Consider the following 26,210-nt stretch of genomic DNA (forward strand, 5'->3'; position numbering starts at 1 on the left):
AACCCATTCTACAAAGTGTGTGTCGCCAAAGGAAAGAGCACGATGAACCCAGAATGTGGCGGGGAGGCCCAGCGGGGATGAACCCAGAGAGCTGCGGTGTGGGGACAGGGGGCAAACCCCCCAGCAAACCGGCCTGAGGCAAGGTGCCAGCCTCGGACCCTCAAACCCACCAAGGGCAGGGGGGAGAGGGCCGGGAAATGGCCATCGCCCCCAAACCCACCCAGCGCTAGGGGGAGAGAGGGCTGGGGAATGGCCATCACCCCCAAACCCACCCAGCGCTGCGGGGGGGAGAGGGCCATGGCATGGCCATCGCCCCCAAACCCACCCAGTGTGGTGAGGGGAGAGGGCCACAGCACAGCCATTGCCCCCAAGCCCACCCAGCACTGGGGTGGGAGAGGGCCAGGGCAAGACCATCACCCCCAAACCCACTCAGTGCTGGTGGGGAGAGGGTCGGGGCACAGCCATCACCCTCAAACCCACCCAGGGTGGTGGGGAGAGGGTCAGGGCACGACCACAGCCCCCCAACACCCACAGTCCAGCCATCGCCCTGCCGGGAGCCAGCAGGCTGAGGAGCTCTTGCCAAAGCCAAAATACAGCCAAAATGGTGCCTGATCTTCGCTACGCTCACTAGCAGGAACCAAGCATCGAGACCCAACGGTTGTTGTAGGATTTATCTACCCCAAGGCTGAGGGATGCTTTCACCGTGGATTAAATTGGAAGGAAAAAAAAAAAAAAAAGCAAGGGGCAGGGAGGGGGGAAGTATTCAGGCCAGAGCTCCTGCATTATTATTATTTCCCCCCCCCCCCCCCAGTTTTTCCACTAATGAGGAAAGCTTTGTGTAAAAGCTCTTACTCTAAAATCAGAGGATCAAACAGAAAGGTTTGCACGGTGGAATGTTACAATCTGCTTCCATAGCGATTAGTGTCATCGGACAGAAAGCCTCTTGGATAACACAAATTGAAAGAACAAGTGTGCTATGTGTATTCTCAGGTTGTCCTTGAGTGTAAGAATCCCTCAAAACATAACCGACAAACACAAACGGAAGTCAGTGCATAAATTCTCAGTTAAAAATACTTTAAACTGAACAAACTATAAGTGGGGCCCCTACACTCCTCTAATACTTTTGAACAGCTATAGGAAGATGCCACAAAACATCCTGGTCCCAAATAGCCTCGCAGATTAAAATTTAGTTTCTTCACCTATTTTACAGTAAATTTGTTTTACTTCTACCTGGTGAGATTGCTAAAAATCCCTCAAACCCCACCCCGCAAAACCGTCTGAGGTCACTGAGAAGAGCCTGCCAGAGTTACTGGTACAATTCAGAGCTTATTGCACTTAGACATGAGTAAGGCAAAATAACAAACTGAAAATAAAGGGATAAACTGCCCCCTCCCCAGAAACCAAACGCCATCCTCTCCCTCCAGAGCACGCCTCATCTTCCCTCGTACTGAAAACAGTTCAGATCCCAGCACGGACTTGTTCAGCACGGCTTGGGATCATTTCAGGATCTCCTGTTTGCAGGAATGTGAAGGGCTGAAGGAGTCGGATGTATTACCAGAATGCCAAGAAGACTCCTCAAAAGTGGTGATACACCCACGACTGTGTTTGGCATTCAGTATTTCGTGTTAGTGCTGCCAAATACAGAAGTGGAAAATGAAGTGATTACTACTAGAAAAAAAAAGGGAAAAAAAAAAATCAAACATTGGGCCTTAGGCATAAGCAAAAAAAAAAAAAAGTGGTTTTTTTCCTCATATGTATTTTAATAAAGCAACATTTCTTTGATTCTGTTCTACTTATTTGATTGTCTAAAGCTGATATCAACGTAAGGATAGTTACAGTAAGTATTTGAGTTCATTAAATAACCAGAGCTCTTTACATTAACAGTATCCTTTGTAATTTATAACAACTGACAGATACCCTAAAAAACAACTGCAGGTCTTTCTAAGTGTCTTTTTTATAGCATGAAAGGAGATATTTTAGTCAGTCTTGCAATCAGAAGAATATTATTGCTGAGCAGAACCACTGACCCAGGCACCTGGATGTAATCAGATGCCAAGACTTTACTTGTACACCAGCTTTTGCTACATTCCAATTTGCCCAGGGAGAATCACCTTAGTATTAGTCAAAATAATTTTAGCTTTGTTAAGTTTTGGGAAGTCTTAGTAAATAACCAGGAAGTTGCAACATACGTCAAGCAACTTTTCATAATGATTTTGTAAGACGGACACACACACAGCTGAAGGACAACATAGCTACATGGGCCAAAGGGACCACGTACCACTAAATTGAAACTCAACAGTTATGTGCTGAAGGCCCTAGCACGGGGACGCTGAATGCAGCTTCTGCGCAGCCTTTAATTCATGTATGCTAAGACAGAACAAAGTAATGCCGTGCAGAAGCAACGCATCACAATTCATCACAGACCAAGAACTATATCTGGCTACTCCTGATTATGTATTCAGATTACATGCTATTAAATTTCTTACCCTGGGAGCAAGGATCAGAGCATAGCATTTTGTGGAATAGTTTTGCACTCTAAAATACTGACAGTTTCCCCTCTCCAAATAGACATTCAAAGAATGGTGAAGGGCTGGGCAGGAACAAAGGTGGCAGTTTATCCCACTTGGAAAAAAAAAAAAAAAAAAAAAGAAAAAAATCTAAGTCACCACATCACAAGACTATTTTAGCTAAAAATGTCACTTGGAAATCAAAGAGAGCCACATGGAAATTGGTCTGAACACAATGAAAAAAAAGGAGGGAGGAGTTGTAAATACAGCGATCTCTAAGTCACACGTCTCCAAGGAGCTACCTCCTTCATATACGTGCTAACATTGGAGTGCTTAGTACCAGACGGTTTATTTGCTCACAATATTAAGGGGCATCTAGAATTAGCTATGGGAGATTTAAAATCGCCTGCCGATTGGATATAGAAAGGCTTGATCCAGAGATGGTCCGTCAGTCAAGAGCGTGGATTCCCCGGGCCTTCCTGATGACTGTCTTGCAAACTGAAACAAACAGGCAACAGGAGAACATTTTAGAACCACTTTGGAATAGCAGTGTGCTAAAAGAAGTGTGAGACTGAACCTTCAGACAGCAAACGTGAGACACACTGTCACCAGTGCAGACAATGGCAATACACCGCTGCCTCATTACATTTCAGCACTAATCCAGAGCAGAATTTCCAACATAGACTAAAAATGACAAGCTGAGATCGCAATTCTAACGATCTACAGGCTACAACACAACTGAGAAGACCACCAACTCATTTCTCTGAGAACTAGAGTAAATGCGAATGAAGAGGAAACTAAAAAAGTTTAAGTTGCATTAAAAATTAAAATATATCTATGAGAAGACACCCCCTTCACACACTCCCTCACCTTGTGCTCCTCAGTTACCACTAACCAACCAGCAGGTAACAGAGGACAAGCAGAGGTCAACAGTCAGTCCTTGAAAAAGCTGTGGTTCTGCCCCACCCCATTCCTTCCAAGGGCATATACCCTCCTGTATGATTGTCCCTCCCCTGCCAATTTAGCATACTCGTAGTGAAATAAGATCAAAACAAGTCAAAAGCTTTAAAATTGTCATTGCTGCTTCTCCTGCAATGTGCAAGTGTTGCTCCAGGCCTTGGCCCATTAGTAAATACTATTAACAAACAATGTGAGAAATACATTCCAAGCATATTTGCAAGGAATTTTCAAGTTCCGAATGTATTCTAAGTATATCCAGGTCCAACTTATTCTTTTGGGAGCGATGAAAGTTTCTCTGCCAGTCGGGGAAAGTAACACATGCATTACAGAAATAAGAACAGCAGCAAAGTCTACAAAATGTTCTAACACGTTTTTCTTACACTTTTCACTCAAACATTTCTTTAGAATAGTTCTGAAACAGGACAGTAAACTCACTTAACCTGCCACTGAGACAAGTTCATTATAAAAACAACGAATACCACAGATTTGCTCGCCAGAAGCTATGAACAGGATCCCTTCTCACCCAAATGTATTTTTTCTCCTAAATAAAGCAATACAGAGTTTTGTCAAACTTTCTTGATACCTACAGTGCACAAGGAAGAAGTCACGTTAGTCATCTGCAGCCGTCATTCCTTTCACTGGATCTTTTTCTCTCATCTGAAAGAGAAAAAATAAAACTATTGAAGTACCGAATCTCACATGATGTTATCTCCAAATTTATTGGTAAGGAACACATTAGGCTACCTCCTTTATGTAAGACACTGATTATATCCGAGCATCCCAAATCAGTTTTTGTGAATATGCACATGCAGGCACCATTTCTGATTAAGCTGCAAGTCTGCCAGGGATCTGCAACCATTATCCAAAGGGCAGAGTGTACATGAAACTATAATGAAATATCCTGAGGCATGAAGGAAGAGAAGGGTGCAGTGCAGGACACAAATCACGGAACAATGTACTCATTACCGTATTTGCATTTCTCGTAGTAAGAACCCTGTTACATACCCCCACCACCTGCTTATAATACTTAGAGCTAAAAATCCTTTTACTTAACTGTTTTTTGGAAACTAATGAGGACAAAAATGACCATTCAGCTTTGGGTAAAAGCTAATAGAAGATACTAAAGCGGTAAATGAATCGTTGCCACTCATACCCTCATTACCTGTGGTTCGATACATTTATTGGCTCAACAACAAACAGAAGGGGAAGTCCACAATGATTACAAGGAGATGTCAGCGCAACAGAGTCATAGCCAGTCATTCAAACCACAAGCAGCATGACCTAAATAGCAGGTGGACAATACACACTGTGCTATGACAACGCAGCAGTCTTTCCTCTCTCTACTGTACTGGATAGAAGCAGTTCCTCACACAACCCACACCTGCCCTGCTTTTCCACTGACCTCATCCAGTTGCCTCTTCGTCTCCTCCTCCATCCTACGAATGTCCTCCATAGTCAGATCAACCCACTTATCAAGCCAGCAAAAGAGCTGCCGATGGAAGTTTGTGAAGAGACGCTTTTCTTGCTGCAAAAGGAGGAGGAATAAAACATACAAGCGAGCTTACTCATAGGGCAATTAACATGGTTCTAACCGGATCACAACAATTTGCAGAGATGTGCACACTGAAGAAACAGCTCCCTCGCCCACCTTTCTATAGAGCTGCCACAATTGGAAACTGGAGTTACCTAATTTTTATTCTTTTAGCAGAATATCTAGAGCCTTGAATCCCTGGAGAAATGCATTTTTTCTTAAAGCCTAGACAGCAGTCTGCACTGCACACTGAAAGAATTAATGAATGCTTTAGTAATTTCCTTTGATTTGACAGTATTGTTCTGACTGAATAAAGTGGTCTAGGTTGGGTTTGCTTAGAACATGATAGTTGGCCTGAAGGTGCAGAAAAAAGGAGAAACATAATAAAATTATTTAAAAAATAATCCTTGAGTTGCTAAAAACTGAAGTCTAGCAAGTGTAAAGGGTTGACACGCACTGATCTTGCCTTTTCCTTTTGCAGTGACCTAAAAAGAAAAAAAAAGCCTAAACTTGTTTTCCACAGCTGAAAACCTTTCATCAGAGGTAACTAATGTGCACAAGGTACTTCAAGTTAGGAGCAATTTATTTCCATTTTATAAGAGATAAGCTAGACAAAAATCATTACATTAGACAGGGGTATGCAATGCCTCTTGGAAAGCTCTCATTAAGGAAGGACACTTCAGCTTTATCAATTAAGGTTTCACATCCAATAATTTGCTCTCATCAAAAGCAGCTTGACTACTTTGACACAAACGTGTGGCTGAAGAGACACTCAGAAAGAGAAAGGGATTCAAGACGCTGCTTTGTTCAGGGCTTTTGTTACAGGTATTTGAAATCCTGCAGCAGCACGGTCATTCCACCTTAGAGTTCTCTTTAGATTATATCACCAGAGAACTGCTTTTGCAGAAGCAGCACTGTAGTTTATCAATATTAACCACCAAGAAGTCTCCATGATCTGAAGTCACAGGCGTTTCAGGAACATGGCACTGCCTGAAAAATTGCACATACTGATTCCCAGGTCTAGCATCCTACTGCAGTTCACGGGTTATGAACTCTGCCACAGAAAAAAGCTCTTTTTAGGATACCAATTACTCATGTTTTAAGTTAATGAAGCTTCCCTGCCATCTGCTTATTTTTTAACACAGGTTTTTCAAGCAGCAGACTAGGAGAGGGAAACATGACTAGAGCTCTAGGACTTGCCAGAAAGCTCCTCAGCTGATTAGGATCAGATAACTGAAGTTTAGCTACCTCCCCACAAAAACATGTCTTGCCCCTGACGTAAAGAACCCTAGTATACACGCATCATCTCATCATTCACAAATCAACTATCAAATGTCTGCAATTCTCAGGCTGATCTACTAAACAACACAAAGCAGCCAGTTTACCTTCATGCATGAAAGTGAAAACGGCCAATTCACAGAACAATCTGCCAGCCCTAACCTTGGATCAGAAGCATACTGAATCCAGCTTTAATTGATTGCTGTATATCAGGCAGAGGCCTGAGGTGACATGACTGGGTTTCAAGTTAGTATCTCCAGACAGGATACACTATTTGAAGAAGCTGAGGTGCTAAAGCAGAGGGGAGATGAAACATGCCTCATTTCCACATCTCCCCCCAAAGAGCTCACTTACCTTCTGTATAAAGTTCTCGACTTTATTTTGCAGACCCCACCACTTGAACTTGACTGTTACCAGTTTGTAAGCACACATGTATGGACAATCTGTCTGTTTCCCCAGCTCCTTCTGCAAAGACACAAAGATATTCACTTCAGGACTCAGGTTAAATGTCTCCAGGAAAACAGCTCCTTCAGTCCTAACTCTGAAGTCTTTCTACAGTTCTTCACAATCATCGTGCATCCTCACACCTTACCTGTACTTTATCAACAAGTTTTGTCACATCTTTCCTCACCCCTTTTCGAGGGTATTTAAGAGCATGATGAAAACAGACCCTAGTTTCCTCCACAGGTGGCCTTCCCTCCATTTTGAGGATAAACCATTCCTTCCTCTCCTCTGTTCTCCATTTTTAATTCCATTAAATTTATGCCTTTCAGTATCTGCGCTGTTATGCCATGGCTATTTAGTTTCCTTAAAAGTCTTTTGACAAAATTCCTATCTAAAACACTTTGGAAATAGATTATATCATCTGAATCATCCACATAATTATCCAGCCTTAAAGAAAACTCCACAAGGTTTGTAAGGTGGACTTTCCTGCTTCCTTTTACAGGAGCCATATCCACCCTTCCCAAATGAATCATATCAGCCTCAGTTTCTACTAAGTCTGCATGCTAGAGATGAGATTTTCATACCTGTAGCTCCCCAGATCCCATTCAGGGTCCCTTTTAAAGACTGGTATCATATTTGCACTTCTAGAGTCTTCAGATTCCAAGGATTTAAGTGAAAGGTTAAACACTGCTGCTCATAACTCAGCTATTTCATCTTTGAATTCTCTTGGGTGAACCCTTGGGCTGAACACCAGACAGCTCTGGACATTTCTTGGAACTCTTTCTGTTTGTACCAAACTCTTCCATTTCCTTTAACTTCAGAAGAGATCACCAGGTGAGTTCTGTGTTTCCTTCTCCATAAGTGAATCCAATGTTTTACACACGTACCTTTGGCTCCAAGCCCCAGTGTCTATACTTCAGTCATGCAAGCTGATACAGTTCCTGAACTCATGCGATACATACCTTCCAGTTGGGACCCAGAGGCCCACGTCCAGTCTTGACAGATTTAAATTTTGCTGGATCTTCTTCTGCCTTGTAATCCTATTGGACGGACACACAAGATTAAACACAAATTATCCTGCTGTTACCCAGCTGCTCACTGTCACAAAGGATTTATTTTTCTGGTGGGCAAAGACTAACCTCTAACTGCCTTCTTAAGAGCTACCGCTTTCAGACTTCAACATTAGGTCAGGCACTCTTCAAGGAAACATATTTCTCCCCCCTGTGATGTGTCCTAGACCTATGTGAAGAAGTGGTAACAAGCTGATATGACCTTTGTAAGGACTCCTCTGGGGTAAGACTATCAGAAGACCTGTAAACTCTCAGGACAGGTTTCCTGTAACCACTCGTTCTTTGGGAGCTAAACACTGCTCCTGCAGAAAACAGCTAAGCTCTGTGGAGCAGTGGTATCTGGTATTTTTCCCAGCACTGTATCAGTATGATGCTCGCATGTTCCACACTAAAAGACAAGTACAGTCAAACTCACAGTACCACCAAAAAGAAAAAGGCATCAGTTATGCCTCCTATTGCACAGGAAATAATTTGCAGCGTTCCCCTTCTGCATCTTGGATTAAGACTGTGTACTCTACTCATAGCCCCAGTTCAATTAAAATGAAAACAAACTCAAATCATCATCAGTTTAGTGCCAAAAGTGATCAATTGGTAGCATCTTCTTCAGGAGTCTTCTGCTCCAGGTGAATTCTCCTTGCTCTCTGAGAGCATTTAATTGAGAGTAGCTTGAATTTACAGATACAGCTTAATACCCGCCTAACTTATTGGAATAGATGCGATTCGTGTTCTACCAATTCATCTTTATTGGAAAGAAAAGGTAAAATAAGTACTGGTTCTGGTTTAATACCCAAGGCCAAGTTTGAGAACAGGTAAATCAGCTGTATTTGAACGGTATCAGAAATACTAAGTGCAGAAACTCAAAACAACATTCCATTTTTATATAGTTGGGTTTTTTTATGGTACAGTACAGAAACATCCCTTGGTTTCTCACAGTAACTGTAGTGATTCTTAGAAAAAATTATTAGCTACGTGATTTCAAGATACACTTGTGAAGCCATGGGTCAGTTTCAAAAAGGAGGCAGTTTAAAAAAGGTCCTGTATGGAAAGGGCAGTGCAATTTCTTGCTATTCAAGCATTAGAGTCATCTGCAATGCTGTAGAACTACATATATACACTCTCACATGCACTGTAAGGCTAAGCAAGGCATTTTACAGACAGTATTGACACAACTTTTAAAAGAGTTCTTCCTCTAGCTTGCTTCAACACTTCTAAGGAATGCCTTTCCTCTTCCCATCCTCTCATTTGTCCTGTTACCTGTGACCATCCCTGGGAACACAGTTTGTACGTTATCCCTCTTTTAGCACAAGGCCTCCCACACTAGGGAGCTCTTACCCACCTACCATACCTTGGGAAGTACTTGACTCCGATCAGCAATGTCTATATAAATAGCTTCTACATTCTTCCATACATCTGGCTCCAGTTTATGAACCTGCAGTGAAAGTACAAGACTAATGTAACTGATGCGTAAAAAAAAATATCATTAAAAAATTCATGAAAAAAACAGATGGAGACGCAGACACCCAGTGTTCCCTTTCCACGTACAGAGAAGACACCATGAGAAACACACAATATGACATCGTCTAAAGAAGTAGAGGTGCTCACACAGAACAAGCGTTTGTGGGACGATTTTATTCAGCATATAGGAGAAGCCAACAGAAGGGAGTCTCTGCCTTGCCAGTGTGATAAGCGTTTCAAATCCAGGAACACAGCAACTAGACAGTTCCACACAGCAATCCTCTAATCTAGCATGGAAAGCAGTACTGTGACATTAAAGAGATGAATAAAATACACGACACAAGTACTTACATTCTCTTGTGTTCCAAGATCTGATTTATGCCAGGTTTCAATTTTGATCAGGAAGTCATCCTTCATATACTCATTCTGTCACCAAAATAAAGCTTCTTGTTATTCTTTGGATATATAACTTGTCTTCTTATTAGCTAGATAAGCATTAGGAAAGTCAACTCAAAGAATTGTAAGTGATTGGGGTTTGACTTAGGGAACTTCAGAATTATCTGTTAACACACCATTGCTTTTAGCAAAACTGTTTGCTCACTAAATATGCAAGATCAAATAAACCACAAGTTGTTCACTAAAAAACCCCCACATAATTTCCATTGGTTTAGAGAGACATTTGGAGTTTATAAATAGCTTTTTCTTTAAAGGACAATACCTGCCACACTCTTCAGAGTTTAGAAGGGGTAACATAAGTTAACTAGGCAGAAATTGTCTTTTCAAAGAGATTATTGATCTAGCACAGAGTACATATTTGGATGCAATTCTTCAAATGAACAACATTCAACTGATGTGTTGAGGGCTTTAGACACTGGAAAGGGAAGGGACAAGAAGCACAGTTCTGCCAAGTAAGCAAAAGACTTTCCATTTCTCATTATTACTGTGAGTAGAAAAGGACTTCCAAAGGTAACCCTATCCTCCCTCCAGGGAGTAGAAACAAAAGCACAAGCCAGTGAAACACTGAGCACGTAAAAAGGAAATATCAAATTCAGAAGACAGATTACTCGAGGGGACATAATGGTATGAGCTAACTTTGTTTTAATCAGTTTATCTGAGCAATGGGACATTCCCATTTGTAAAGCTGAGCACTGCCGCCGTAAAGAAAGAATCTCTGTCCCTAGTTACAAAGTGTTTGTGGATATGCCACAGTTGGTAAGGGGTTTCATCTACATGATCTCACAATGACAAAAGCTAAAGTGCCTCCAGCTCAGGCTAAAGAGCTTCTTATACCCAGAACACTTAATTGCAGACATTAGACATGCTTCCATAGATCATCAGTAAAAACAATACTTACTGTAATAACTGGTCCAAGAAATCAACACATGAAAAGAAAGAGATACAGTACTTTAGTGAAAAAAGAATGTACAGCAACCATCGCCCTCCTCCCACTATCAGCAAAACAGGGACAACTTCAGCTTCCCAGGGGGCTGCTGATACTACTGAGGAAAAAACCCTAGAAGTCGATAAAAATCAGCTAACTTCACCCCCTACTCCTCTTGGAAATTCTCAGACTTGGAGAAACCCAGAGGAGCAGCAATTAATTATGTACTGCCACTTCTGCTCTCTGGACTCCAGCCAGCTGGATGAGAAGATGGAATAAGTATGTTCAGCTGACGGCATTTTACCAATCCTTTCTCAGCTTGCAGATAAGGAACGTCTCCGCAGTTCTGAAGCGAACACATGCTGGATTTCAGGCCACTGCAGACCTTGTCGCTCCTGTATGCAGTAACCAGACCCTCTGCATCTCTACTGCTCATGGTAACTAAACTCCCTGGATAGTAAAGCTCAATTATTCAACACAGAAAAGCAATTAAAGATCCTGTAACAGTCAGCATCTGCTCTGCCTGAGCCATGAGAGTACGTTAGCAATTCTACTCTAAGAATAAGGATGTCTGAAGCTAGAGTTGAACTTTGCTGGCTTGTTCTGGAGTTTAACATGAGGGCTTTACTAAGAAGCAACTTTGGTTTAAAGGTACTATTACAATTTGTGAGTTTCAATGCAACACCCTGTAGACAGTAACCTCCCTTATCATCTAACATGCACATCCAGCTACCTTAATTGCTTACTGCTGGGCCTTGGACTGCTCTAAACCCCCAACCATTTGAAAATTGCTTTTTACAGCAATTTACAGAAGGCTAATTATTTAGACCGACATGTTGGGGTGGAGGAGGACAAGAACAAGCAAGCAGAGCTGAGGCTAATTTTTAAAAGGCTGACTTTCATCTCAAAGAACATTTCATAATTTCTGCAAGGAGTTTTTTCCTGCTAGTCCACACAAAATGCTGAATAAACCATCAGTAATTATAAACAAGAGCCTTCCCACCTTTCCATGACAAGCTGCTTTTCCATGAGTATACACCATGACTATGCAGCTGCCTTAAAACAGGTTTCTTCACCTTCCTAATTTCTTCTCTGTGGGGAAGACTCTTCATTTGTACAGCAAACAAATTAATCTCTTTAGAAATGTCCATTAAAACTCAGATGCTCAGCTTGCTACAAATTATGGCCTGCACTTGAGGTATTACAGCAGCAACTCCTACACATTTCAGCTGCAGTTATAACTTCTCAATTTCTTGACATTTGGCCACAGGCATCTCATGCTGACACCCAGAAGAGTGGAACACACATCAAATTGCTTTTCTAAAAACATTTAAGCAACATTAATATTTAATTCAGACTGCAGAAGAGAACCAAGAACACTGTTCTCCTTGGCACCAGCCCACGGTTATAACTATTAGGCAATCCTAACTTCAATTTTACTGTTGAAGTTGTAAATGCATACAACAATCTCATTTACAGTTCATACTCTCATAGGAGCAAAGCAAGGCTTCCGTTCAAAGTATGTAAAAACAACATATTACAGCACAAAAAAGTGTGCAGAATTGCAAGAAGTTATAAGCTAGGCATTAAAATTCCCTCAACCTGCAGTGCTTCTTTGATCATGGTATATAGTATGCATATTAAAGTAATAATTGAGTTTCTCAGAGGAGATATAGGGAAAGGTAAGAAGGATAACCTCGTATAATTAAAAAAACACCACGATACGGAATTAACTAAAAGTACGGCTTTATTCAAACTTAAAAGGCTGTATGTGATAGCTGATACGCAATTAAGCAGTGGTCCAGTAGAGCAGCACGCTCAAATCACCTTGGTACAACTCCCACACAGTCAAACCAGGTTTAGTTCTTCCTGTGTCCTGGCTCTTAAGTTTCAAACTCCAGTGAGAGGACTGAAAGCCAGCACGGCATTTCGTGTTGCACAAAGATTCGCATGAAGCCATCCAAGTCTTTTCACGTGCAACCAAAATACCCGAGCGTGTCCCAAAGTAAAAGAACGCACAAGGCAGCCTACAGCACATACACGGGTTCTTCCCTCCTGCCCAGTACCAGCAAGCGACGATTTCAGCAACTTTTCTGAGCTTTTCTTGACTCACGTCAGGCTGGCAGATTCTTTAAACAGATTTGTCAGCCTCCGCATAAAAACTGCCTTCTGCTCCAACCCCCACAACAAAGCACTTTCTATCTCATATTGTATTCGTGTTTATTACAGTTGAGGATTTTTTTTTTGTTATGTTACCATTTCTAGCATACCAAAATCTGAAATTTATTTCTTTCTGTGCTGCAAAGTCTTGTACTTGATTTTAGTATCACATTTTTTCCACTTAAGTAGAATTTTAGCTATGTGTAACCAAAGGATAAGCAGCTAAGAGCAACAAAAGCTAACTCCATACCTTTGTTTCTAGAAATTGGTAGAGAAGAAAAGGAGGAGGAGGATAGAGCTAAGCATTATGTCTAACAAAACCTACTGGAGTCAACTTAGTCAGATCTGTTTCCACAATTTAAAGAATTAATGAAAGAGCTGTTTGTGTTTAAACCAATTCAGTGTACTTAGCATGGAATAAACTAGACATTTACTAGCTAATTTAACTAATATGCAGCAAGAAACACTGCATAAAAATGAGAAACATAGGTTGTAAATAACTCTGTTTCAGCATCTTGAATTATGCGACACACTACAAACTTATTCTGCAGTTAATGATGACAATATCTGAATTTTGTATTTGAAATATCCATTCTACTAGACTGCTGCATGTCATGTCACGTACTGAAGTAATGTTATCCTCCCCCACTGCAAATCTTTTTCCTTCTTTAAAACACTTCCTTTAAAATTCTCTTAAGTAAATTATTGAAAAATAAGTTTTTCTATATTGAGTTTCAAGAGCAGTTGGAATTTTTAAGTTTACGGTCTCCATAGCAACTGTACCACTACCAAATAGCAGAAAATGTAGCCTTCAAAGATACAAACAGCATAAGATACAGCCAAAAATACTACGTAAGTTTGGAGGCAGAGTCAAATTTGCAGTTCCTACAGCAACAAAACCCAGAAAAACAGTAGTGGTTAAACACTGTGGCTGATAACTTCAGTGAGTAAATAAGATATGAAACACTCCTGTAGAAAATGAGTTTGACATTATTTCACCACTTTGCACAGCTTCCAGAGCTTCACCCCAGACTTTACAGATGGATTCACCTTACGCTTATTGGATGAGATCTGGATATCTGTGTCAAGATGCAACTGTAGCATTACCTGTTCAACCTCCACTAACCTCAGATCCTGCAGTTGACCAAATATCAATCGTGTAACGCTTGCTCTCATCAAACTGCACTAATGCAAGAGGCAACCGAGATCTTCCCTGTTCCCCTCTTGCATCTTCCATTTTTTTCCCCACCGTGTTATGCTGCACTTGAGTACACAAAATCATCCCTCACACATTCGTTTCACCAGTGTTAGACGCCTGTTCCTTTAGTAGGACTAACAGCCATTTCTTGGTCCGTTCTCTTCCACTGTCATTCATGAGTAGCACATCAAACACGGGCATTTCTTTTAACTTCACAACACTGTATTTTGCTTTACCTGACCACAGAAAGGGCTTAGAGGACAAAAATCTAAAGGAAGAGCTGAAACAGCTTCCCTACTGGTTGCCTCCTTCATTATCCCCTCATACCCTCCCCCTGCCCCCCGTGAAACCAAAAAGCCAGCAATCCAGAGTCCTTCCCCACACACTCACCAGTTCTGCAGTAGGGATAGGCATTCCATGCTTTCTCATGTATATTCAGAGCTCCTTCAGGGGCCAACATTCTCACAAACGTTGGCACTTTGCTGCAGAATTTGGAAATAGGAAGGCATTGATAAGAACTACATGTAACAAGAGCTATGGCCCAGACACTCAGAGAGGCAGAATGTCACCTGAAATGCAGGCACTAGTCTTGCAAACATGCACATTGGGGGAACTGGTGGGGTTCTTCCCACACCCAGTATGATGATTTCCAGAGAGGAAATCCACTGCTGAAGTGGACAGGCTAATCTAAACCTTCTTAACATAAAGGACAGAAAAAAGAAGAAAAAAAAAAAAAAAAGGAGGCGGCTGAAAACAGGTTGGAATCTAGGAGGCATTCTGCTCTTTAGCCAAATTCAAGTCACAAAATACTGGGTAACAGAATCGTATTTGCTTTGAAGATCTCAGAGCCAGATTTTCTTGAGACAACAGCCACACTTACTGGGTCATACAGGTATATCAGTGATGCTCACTGCCAGCTATACCATGTGCCAGCTACTGTTATACTCCTGCCTTACCCTCCATGTCTTTCAGCCTTTACATAATCTGTGATTTACACGGTTGCTGCAACCCTACTGCATCTTCCTCCAGTTCCTCCTGGCCGAGGAACCTTGCCCGACTCTGGGAATAAAATGTTTCACATACCTCTGTAAGTGGTAGATCTTGTGTGTGTACTGCCCACGCTCTCCATCTCTTTCGTAGGGTTCATTCACCAGGACCTCCACTCCTTCACCTCCACCGGTTTCATTTTTACTGGCTTCTGCCACAGAATACAGCTGTCCCACTTGATACTAAAGAAGTTAAAGACGCATTATTGTGAGAGCTATAATTTAGCAGAAGTTATAATAACTTTTATCAGAAGCAGCCAAGGATAAATTTATTATCTGGCAAGAAGACAGAGAAAAGGACATCCACTTGTGTGTCCAGATAAGCAGCTCATTTAATTCCATTTTGATACAGAAAGCTTGAGTGGTAGTTAAGAGAAAAGCACTGCCAATAGGATAATTACCTTTAACCCTTAAATCTCAAGCTCCAAACCAACACAAACTCAGGAGAAAGTAAAACATACAGTATCAAAATCCATTGTTTTTCAATCTTTTTGGCAAACAGGTGTCCCAGTTGTTCAGGTAAAATGGAGAATAATGCATTGCCAGTCCTAAACTAATAAGCATATGGTACTTTATCCAGAAGAATCCTGAAGAACTTCACACGAGGTTTTTTTGACAAAACGGCAGCATTAGTTCCCAGGAATCGCTTAAACTACTTCATACTATACAATCTCTTTCATAAGAAGCCTGACCAAATGTTTCACAGGGAAGAGCAGAGGAAAACCAGAAAATCAAGAATATGAGCAAAACAGAACACTCTTCACCGCAGAAGATGTAAAGACTAATACACTCTTGACTCTGGTAACTAAAAAGGGGGTGCAGGGCTCAAAAGAAATATGATCAAATGAAGAAAATTCACATAGACCTCTTTGAGGTGAAGTTAGATGAGTAGACAAGGTTTGAGGACAAAGAAACTAAAGCACCAAGTCAAAAGGAAGTGTTCAAACTTAACAGAGTTAAGTCTTCAGAACGGAAAGCGAGCAAAACAGCAACTATTGCCAAAGGCCGTACAGAGAGGCAGTCTGAAAGGGTAACCCACAAAGTCTTAGGCATCAAAAGTGCAATGATTTAAAAAATAAACCACCAAAAGCCCCAAACCTCCAAAACATAACTACAAAGCAATGGAACGCTGTTTAGGCCTTCTTCCTTTTCCCCAGCATAGGGGATCAGAATCAGGAATAGCACCTACCACTCCCTGCACTGAAACCCAGGCTGGAAAAGTGGAATACTGCTCCAAGCTGACAACCCAGAAATACTTCACTGGGCTGGTACATCTTTAGCAATGCAGGAAGATTTCTACAGTAGTTAAATTTTGTTGTCAGAGCATCCAAAATAAAAACAGCACCCAAGCTTTATGGTGTTTTGTACCATCTGGTGCTAACAAAGACCAAGAAAGCCTTTATTCCTGTTGGAAGAGTAGTAGATGGTAAACCAAAGTAATAAGACTAGATGTCCTGGCCTCAGTTAATCTGGGGCAGGGCAAAAAGTGTAGCACAGGGATTTAAACAAGTGCCCTATACAGTCTCAAGTTCAACACATGGGCATATTAAGTAAGCCTGACTACCTGTTAGACTAGCCCTGAAAACAAAACAAAACAAACAGCTATCCAGTAAAAGTAATCTGTAAGGAAAGCAACCTACAGACCACTTCCCAGCTAACAGCAACAGCTCTGCTGGTTCTCTCCAGAAGGTACTGGCCCAGGTTATACAAGGATCCGTCACTTGGCCAGACAGTTCCTGCATCGTCACCAGCAGATTGGGTTCCAGTCTGGATTTTGGGCTGCAACACAACTCTGCCTTCTGACATTTCATACACTCCATTGCTTTCCTTATGACTCCCTACAGATGACCCATACAAAACAGAATACTCACCTCCCTCCAGAAGAGCAAAACATGAGAGTTGTGAAATCTTAGAAGCAAGTTGATTTAGTAGACTAAGAGCCACATGTATGCTCAGAGGAGAGAACTTATTATGAGTTTGGCAACTACAGCATTAGAGGGGAGGACTGAATGGCTTTGCTTTGCAGCAAGCCTCAGGACAGGTCTCCAGGGGCACAAACTAATTCCTCTTAGTAACAGTCTCTCATTCATTCCTTTTCCCTTTTAAATACGTGGGTCAAAGCTCAGACACTAAGAGGATAAGCCCTTTGGTTTGGCATCTTCACCATTTAATCTTCCCTGTTATTTCTGATCCTTTAATCGCATTGATAAAAGAGGAAAAAGGCCCAAATAAAATTGTCCCAATGAACAAATCCCACAGCATCTGCCTGCAAAAGTTATCAGAAAAACAGATTCTGGCTCCATCAGATCCAAAGTATCAGACAGACCTATCCTTGCAGACCTGAGAGCTCCTGAAAACCTTCACTTTTGCAGGAAGTTATCCCTCTTGATCTGTGTCACACCTCCTGTCATACAGCTGACAGCATATCTTCATTACACCAAATTTCTTTCAGAAGGCCTGATCTCAACGTCGCTATCTCCAAGAACAGGTTTTTTTCCTGAAAGCAGCTTTGAACACAGTTAATAAATAAGAGTCCTTTGTGCTTGGCAAGCTCCTTCCCATGTGAGAGGAACAAAGAGGCAGCACAGAATGTGTACACACAGCTCTAATCCATACCAGCATTTCAAAGTGGCAGCTGGCAAGACACCCACGCAGCCGCTCAAGTCCACGCTCTCAAAGTTGGCACTGTGCAACCTGATGTTGGTCAGAGTACAAGAGTAAAGGTTAGCACCTAAGATACAATAAGTTTGTTTTTTTTTTCTTTTTGCTGCCTGCAGTGTGACAATGTATAAAACAATACTGGAGTGCAGCCTGAAGCCTGGACTTGAGCAGGACCACATTTTGGCAGTTTCCCAGTAGAAGACAGTCTGTTACAGTCTAACTCCTACATCCCACCCTTCAAGTTTTAGTCATCACCAGGGCTTCTCTTCCACTATTTTATTCCCATCTTAAGAGTTACTTGGCTAACTATTCAGCACTGATCTCCTTATTCATTGAGTCATATCTCCCCAAGGTCTTCCTGATCACTGGTTTTCTCTTTAATTCCTTACTAATGAGTAACCTCTATTTGTTAGGGGTGAGGGGACTTATTTGTTCGGGGTGAGGGGACTGAACACAGAGTCCCCAGCATTGCAGAACAACACAGAAGACTCCCTCAGCCTTATTACAATGCCTCAAAGTCATGATTAATTTAATTCCCTATCTTACGTGTTGGCATCATAATTTTGGCAACAATTTCCACGCAGAAGGTGTGAACTCTTAAGCCTTTCGAGCAAAAATTGCCCATATTAAAGTGAAATCAGAAGTTCTCTTGCTAGCCAGAGATGCTTAATGAGTGGCTACGCAGTTATGAGCCACAACAAGTCTCCAGAGGCCTATTTAAGAGTTTTGTGCACAAGGAAATCCTTGAAAGCAACGCAGTTAACAGCTGTTCTGTAGTACAGACAGCAGCGCAGCAACCAAGTGATGCACAGATGTGTCAGCATCTTTCCACACAGGAAGGGGGATGAAGCAATACACAAACTCCAGGCAGTAGTCATCATTTGAGTCAATATTGGAAAATAGCCCTTCTTCTTAAGCACACCTTTAAAATTCACATATGACATAAGTACATATGCAAAGCTAAGCGAACTTCAGAACTCCTTCCGCTTAGGGAACTTGTTCCTGAAATCTGGCCCATCACATGAGAACCACCAAACTTTGAAAAGGGGCATCACTCGGGGGACATGGTGACAATATGCAAGTTTGGTGAGAAATTAGTTCGGTCAAGTTGGCAGTCTATCCACAATCCAAGCACACTAAGGTGTTCTCTCTAGTATTTTTATTCCTTCTCTTCTAATGATGTTTATTTGCTCTTCACCTTATAGACTTTTCAGTAGGTTACTCAACTCTCTGGAAGTCCTCTGATCCACAAGAGAGGAATACATCTTCTGAAACAGATGACCACAGGGTATCCTCAGACAAGGAGGTAGCTAGAGACCAACAGATTTACATACCGCCCAAAACCTCAGTTTTCCATGCGGGCAGCCTACACACACGGCTCAAACATGCCTGGCACTGAACAGCCAGCCAGGGAGGGAAAAGAGTATCGCGAGGGACTCGTTTTAACTGGATGAAGGTTAATCCTAGTATCAGGGAACTCAGAAAAACCCTGTGCTGGGTTCCATCCAGTCTAACCCCCTCAAAGAAACAATCTGTATACTGATGCTTTGACTTTCTCTTTACATGACTTGATACCTAGGAGACATATGAGGCAGAGGTCCTGTTATTCAGGCTAAGGTCTTCTGTTTAATGAGCTCTGGAGCACCTCACTGTTTACCCCTAGCTTTCTCTAACTTGCAAGTATGCATCCTTTGCTTATTTGATAAAGCTTATTGTGTTAGTCCTTTCTTTGTCAAGGACTTCCCCTCACAAGTACCACTCGTGCACAATAAAAGATCCAAACATACCTGCTCTAATACTTTAGTAGGACTTCTGTTAAAATTGCTTGCAACAGATTCATGCAGAAAACACAAAAGCTACAGGTAAGGAGTAAGCAACAGGCAGACTTCTGGCGTTTACAGCCTCATTCTTGCACTAACATACAACGTAGACCCAAAACCACTCTCTGATCAGAGGTCTAGGCTTTCTGCCAGCATGCGATGCTTGTCACAGCAGACTGACCCACAGGAACAAGGAACTCAGCTTAGACACTGCTTTTCTTTTACTAGAAAGCCTCATGGCTGCAGGAACACACTACATCAAGTTCTAAATTGTGTCCTGTCAAAATAGTAGAGAGTTTTAAAAGGGATATGCTTAAAACAGTGCTGCCACGATCCAGCTCGCCACTGTCTATGCCACAGTAGCTGCTACGTTCAGGGACAACAAAAATGAACAAGAGTGCTGCTATCGCAGCTCTCCCTAAGAGTTAGAACAAGCCCTTGATCAGAGCTTACAAACCTAAGGCTTACAGCCAAGGATCACAAGAAGAAAAAAATACATCCAAAAGAAGGAATGTACTACGGAAGTGCTATAGAATCAGTCATTTCAATTTCTGATCTACCTTGCTGGTATGAACATTGAAAAATTGAAGACATTTATATGGTTGGATTCTCTGCAAGAGCAGCGTTCAATACAGAAGGGAGAAAGGAAAGGCAAACTGCAACTCTCAGACAAAACAGAGGGAATCAGCCACAGACTCTACACAGCTATTCCATGGCCAGTTTGGTGATCAAAATCGTCACATCCATTATAAACTACATTTCTTCTCTCAACTAGAGCTTCACCTAAGCAAAAAGATTTCTTTCTGTAAGAGCTAGAGAAGACAGGTCTTAAAGAGTCCTAGGAAAGATACACACAATCTTTCTTTTGCTATACCAGCCTCACAAGTCAGAAGAAATCGTTGTTCTTCATCTAAGAGTTTAAAACAGAAGACTTCTGGCAAAACAAAGTTTAAAGGGTAATTTAAATTTGTACTAAAGCTTCCTCTTTGTGTTAAAAAAAATATAAAAAAGAACAATAGTATTAATCAAAAGGAAACTGCACTTTAGAACAATCTGGCAAGTCAAGATTTGTAATCAACACATCTGAAAGTACTTTATAGGAGTGATAATCAGTACCCTCAGGCTTAAAAAAATTAAATTATTTGGTCAAAATGATGGTGAATGACTAACAGCTCACGGGGGTCCCCAAGACAGCTATATCCTTCTCTTACATTTTCCAGTTTTTGTTCATACAAACTGCTTTGATCACAAGTTTATTTACAGTCCTAAAGAAAGGAAGCAAGAAGAAAAGGACTTACCTCCTCCACAGACACAGGCAGGATAACGCGGCTGAAAGGGAATACAGAAACAGAAAGTTAACAAATACCCCTGCAGCTGCAAAATTTACGCGACGCATCCCTCACAGCAATGGCTACACTCCTCTCCTCTCCCCTCCCCTCCCCACAGTATTCCAGCATCCACCTAGTGCTAGCATCCCTAGCACTTACTCTTTAGTCCCAAGACCATTTATATAATAGCCTCAAAGAGAAACAATACATGATATAGCATAATTGCAATCCTATACTAAAACTGTGTAATTCTCATAGACCCTTACTGGTAATAACTTACCAGCCTACAAATCTACACAACATCAAAACAGTTGCATGTTCCTTCTCACTACATCTTCTCAACAGTCACATCTTATTTCTCGTCAAGTTGTTGTAGAGCGTTGCTATGTGTTTCGACAGTTTTGCAGAGATCTGTGACAGTCACAAGCCATCGCACAATTTGCTTATATGTCCTATCCAGTAGGAAACAACACCAAATAGAGAACTATACAGAAGGCTTTCTCAGAGCTGACTGCAAAGGAAGGTGTCACCATTTCTATACGTGAGTCACTTCCCCCGCCCCCCGCCCCACACACACACACATTGTGGTTTCCTGAATGCCTCTTAGAATCAACTGACTGGACTACAGACACAAACTGCCAGAAGTCGCACTGAGATTTTTTGAAAAAGACAAGAATAACAGTAACTTTAAAGCTGATAAAGATGCGTGCATGTTAAGGCTTTAAAAAATATTATATCTATCTCCAAAACTAGATTTGTATTTGACCTCTGCTTTCAGTAAGGATGATGTTGAAACAAGGAACCAAAGCAAGATACGGATATGAAATGGATATGGCTACCACGGGTGGAAGAATTCCCAATTCTGTGGGAATTAGTGTCAAAGAAATTAGGATATAATGGGATCAGGAAGAAGTCCTCTTTATTAATAAGCTGGTTTTTAAAAAGCAATACTGTTGAAAACTGAATTTTTTTTCTACACTAGAGGAACGTTACCAGCAAGATACAACAAAAACAAACTGCAAGAGGGGCAAAAGTTTACAGATTGTGCAAGATTACTTATGACAGCAACACTTTATGCTGGCTGCAAAGTACTGCAGAAAGAGCTACTGAGAACTGCAGATGAAGTTCAGAGTCAATAAAAGCAGAATAACGCACTATAGGCACTCATTTTCCCCAAACACATGGGGTTGATAAGCCCCAAATTAGCTATTGCCAGCAAATATCTTGTTGTCCTTATGGAAAAGCATCTGGAAACATCAGCTCAGTGGCAGTTCAAAAGTAAACACATCATCAGAAACTGGAACACCATATATACATACACACACACAAAAAAAGACATTTATGCCACTACAATCTCTCCTGCATCAACATTTTGAATATTGCATGTAGTTCTGGTCACCTCATCTCAAAGAGGACACAGAACAAGTGTGTGAGAAGAAAGTAGTTACACTAGGCTTTTCAGCTTGGAAGAAAAAACAGCTAAACGGTTAAGATATGGTAGAGCATTAGAGAGTCATGAATGGTGTGAAAAACTGAATGAAGAAGGAACAATGACTATGTCTTACAACAGAACTCAGGACAGAATAAAAATCATTAGGCAGCAGATTTAAGACCAGTCAAGTATATTTCTTTACATCACGCACACTTAAGTTATGGGATTCCTTGCCAAACACGGAAGTATAAGCAATTTTAAAGTGGGATTTGATCAATTCGTGGAAGTCTGTATCCCACTTACTGGTAGGATATACTGAACAACAATGGTTCTACTCACTATTTATATATTGTTTCCTACAAATATCTGCTAGATATTTGCAAAATGGAAGAGGACCTTTGGTCCAATTCAGTATGGCATTCTTTACATAAGGGAGAACAAAAAAAAAAAAAACAACCAAAAACCAAGAAAATGGATTTCCACAGGTAGACCATGCCATCAAGCATGACATTAGGTTAGTTAACTGGATAAAACTGCAATGAGAATGAAAAGAAGGACAGGATGATAAGGCAACAGACCAAGAAGCAGGGAAGAAACAATGGCTTTGGAATGGAGTTCAAATATTTTTCTTTAGAAAACCTGGCATAAAAAGATTGATGTAAGCTAATGAAATTCCATTTAGGAAACCGGAAGACGCTAGATCTGAGTATTATCTTAGAGTTCAATGTTCATGAACAGAGAAACAGAAACACAAAGAAGTCAAATAGTTTACAATTCCTTTAGCCTAGCAAACAAAGAATGCGAGGGATGACTAACACTTATAGGTAGTCAAGTGATAAAGAAGGAGGAGGGAAGACTGCTCAACACGATCCAGAGGAAAAGCTTTGCAGGAATAGCAACAGGAACAAAGACTCCTAGCTTTGGGACAGAACTTGCTCAACGTATGAGAAATTATATGATGTGGTTGCCTGCCATATCAAAGGCCTGAAAATTATGAAGAACACTTAAGATCCCTCCCAGATTAAAATCTGCCTCAAATGACAGCAAAGGGAAGTACAGCTGCAGAGAAGGTCAGTATCATTATCATCACTTCACAGGAAAGGGAAGTGAGTCTCTACACTCTGATTCTCCTCAAGGTCTTCCGATGCAGTTTAAATCGGAATAAGGAAAGCAAGCAAGACCTCAACCAGCATTTACAAACCCTGAAACCAAAAAAATATGATCAAACATGGATAGCTAGAAATGAAAGGTAAGTCTGAAAGACTGATAGGACATCAAATGAAAACATTAAAGCTCGTTCTGTATCACCATCAGTACAACCAGCCATACAGAAAAGATGATACAGATTGCCTGACAATAAAAGATGTGACATCAGGTTTTTGTTATATTGCTCTATTTCTGCAACGTCTCCTAAAATACCTATGGAGCACATAATACCCATTTGATTTAGTAGAGAGGATGTGACAAGAGGTCACTGAGATGGAAGAATAATCTGCTCAGATGACACGCAGTTACAGCTCACTTAAATTTTTAACACCTACATTGGGTAGGCAGGAATTTACCTGTATGCAATGTTGGGGCAACCACAAATAATCAAACAATAATAGCAAAATACTTCAAATATCCAGGTCACACCAAAAGAAGTAGTTTCTACATGCCTTAAACAACCACTTCCTGGAACATGAGATTTAGTCAAAAACCAGCTCAAATAGCATGTAAAATGGGCAACTTTCACATACAACATCAAGGAAGATTTACCCAAGAACCAATACAGTGACATAACTGGGAACGTGCAACTGTTAGAGCTAGTTGGGAATCCCAAGAAGTAACAAATAAATGCTCATTTCTAAAGTACAGTAGCAACCTTGACTGTCCTTAGAGCCACATACGTCTTAATAATGACACAAAGAAGGGAAGAAAAGAAACAGGACAATTAGCTAATGACAAGACTTAAAAGGTTTGGTGACCCTTCTGAAAATAGAAACGGACGCCCGTAAAAAGAAACAAATTTAGTAATTCTGGTCTTTTAACCTTTAGTCTTAACATTTACACTTCACATCTTGTTTCTGAAACAGGCAGTATGAGAGACAGGTAGGTATGTTGATTTGGTGAGGTAAGTGATAATATCAAGTAAAATGACTTTTGGAAGGGATGCTCATCAAAATGAACTTTTCATACTCTCAGAAATCTGAAAATTCAAAGTACATATGTTCCTATCTTTACAAGACACCCTGTAGGTAGCATAGCTCACTGGCAAGTGAGCTTTACTGCAGTACCGGGCAAGAGATCGTAAACAGAAGCATAAAAAAGGCACATGAATGTGAACAGAAATAAACCAGACAGGTGCTGTAACAGGAAAAGTACATTAACCAACTAAATTCATAGGAATCAACAAAACAGATGAAACCTGAACCTAAGCACTTAGCCCAGGTTTCTGTCTGCTATCCAGTTTAACACTGCAGAAGGTAACGGTGGCTCTATGTTACAAAGACCAGCTCTGCTGCTGCTCTTAAATTCTACACCCCTATTGTTGGACAAAAATAGCAAGGGTTTAAGGATTGGTGGGGGGAAAAAAAAAAAAAGTTAGTCAAGTTTAAAGACAACTACAAGGATCAGTACAACCCTCAACATAGTTTTAACATTTAAATCCACACCATGGTCCATGATCTGGCTATAAAGAGGACACCGTCATGTAGGTAAACGTGTCTAATCAGAGACCTGAAAACCCACTTTGTCACTGGGATCACAGATATCTTCTGTAAGGGGAAGAAAAAAAAAAAAAAAAGAAAAAAAGCCTCTTCCATCAGTCAAAAGAAGTTTAAAAGGATAGAATGCACTTAAGTTAAGAATGCACTTAAGTTAACCTTAAGAATTCAGGAAAGAAATATGTGCAGCAGTATGCAGAGCTCGAAGACACCTAGCCAAAGTGCACTGGTCCAAAGGAGCACACCACGTTTGCAAGCATAAAGGAGCTGAACGAAAGACTGGGAAAAGCGATGTGACTAATAGTTACACACACTCATGACAGATCTCGCCCAGCCCGTTTTCCACCCCTTCTTCCCCATCGCGGGGCAGAAGAACCGCAGCAGCCTCAGGGACAGCAAAGAACTACAAGGCGAGGTTTCCACATCAAAAAAAAAAAAAAATTTGGAGCTATCTTATTTCTGCCACATTCTCTCTTGTTGGGAGTCTCTAGAAATCACACAGCTAAAGGAGAGGAGGGGGATCAAAACCAGGCTCGCCACTTCGCCCTGTTACAAGGAGAAGGCGGGGGGGGGAGCAAGATGTCACTGACTCCCACAGAAACCGCTGTACCTTGCCCCGGCAGCTCCCAGCCGGGGTACGAGCCCGGGTCCCGGCACCGGTGAGGCCCTCGGCGCCATCAGTGTCCCCCCCGGGGCCACCGGGAAGAACCCTTCCACCCCCCCACCCCCCCACACAGTGCGGCGCCGGGGAAGCCATGGGGGTCACGAACCGGGCCACCGGGCTCGCCGAGCCGCCCGGCCGGGCACCAGAGAGCCGCAGGGGGAGAGCGGGAGGCCGGTGCCCGCCGCCTCCCGGGGCGCCCCCACCCCGCCGTGACCTTCACTCCCGACCCCCACCAGCGCCGCGGCCCTCACACAGCGCTCCCCCCTCCCTCATCCGCAGTGCGGGGCCGGGCCGCGGCCGGTCACCGCGCCAGGCCCGGGGTGACCGGAGAGGTGAAGGGGACCGGGGAGGAGGTGGGGGGGGATGGAGGAGAGCTTCCCCGCACTCACTATTCCTTGATGAGCACCATGGCGGCGCCGCCACGCGCCTCCCGCCCGGGCCGGCCCCGCTGAAGGTGACAGACGCCTCCCGGCCGCTCCGCTGGACCGCGCCGCACCGGGACGGGGATGGGGGGAGGCCGAGGAGGGAAGGGGGGGGGGAGAACTGGGGCGGCGGGAGCAGGGGCGGGGC

At 42.0% G+C, this 26,210-nt stretch overlaps 1 protein-coding gene across 1 annotated transcript; it reads right to left on the bottom strand.

The window, feature by feature from the left end:
* Positions 1-2,840: 2,840 nt before the first annotated feature.
* Positions 2,841-26,210, bottom strand: PITPNA (phosphatidylinositol transfer protein alpha). Its single transcript, XM_074594593.1, has 12 exons — positions 26,030-26,210; positions 20,810-20,840; positions 15,068-15,213; positions 14,375-14,466; positions 12,030-12,037; positions 9,597-9,671; positions 9,136-9,219; positions 7,683-7,760; positions 6,631-6,741; positions 4,870-4,992; positions 4,055-4,124; positions 2,841-3,005 (listed from the first exon to the last, which is right to left on the bottom strand). The coding sequence occupies exons 1-11, from the start codon at positions 26,047-26,049 to the stop codon at positions 4,077-4,079; spliced, it is 816 nt and encodes a 271-aa protein (XP_074450694.1). The 5' UTR covers positions 26,050-26,210; the 3' UTR covers positions 2,841-3,005; positions 4,055-4,076.

This window comes from Larus michahellis, chromosome 7 (assembly GCF_964199755.1).
Source record: "Larus michahellis chromosome 7, bLarMic1.1, whole genome shotgun sequence".
Classification (NCBI taxonomy): Eukaryota; Metazoa; Chordata; class Aves; order Charadriiformes; family Laridae; genus Larus; species Larus michahellis.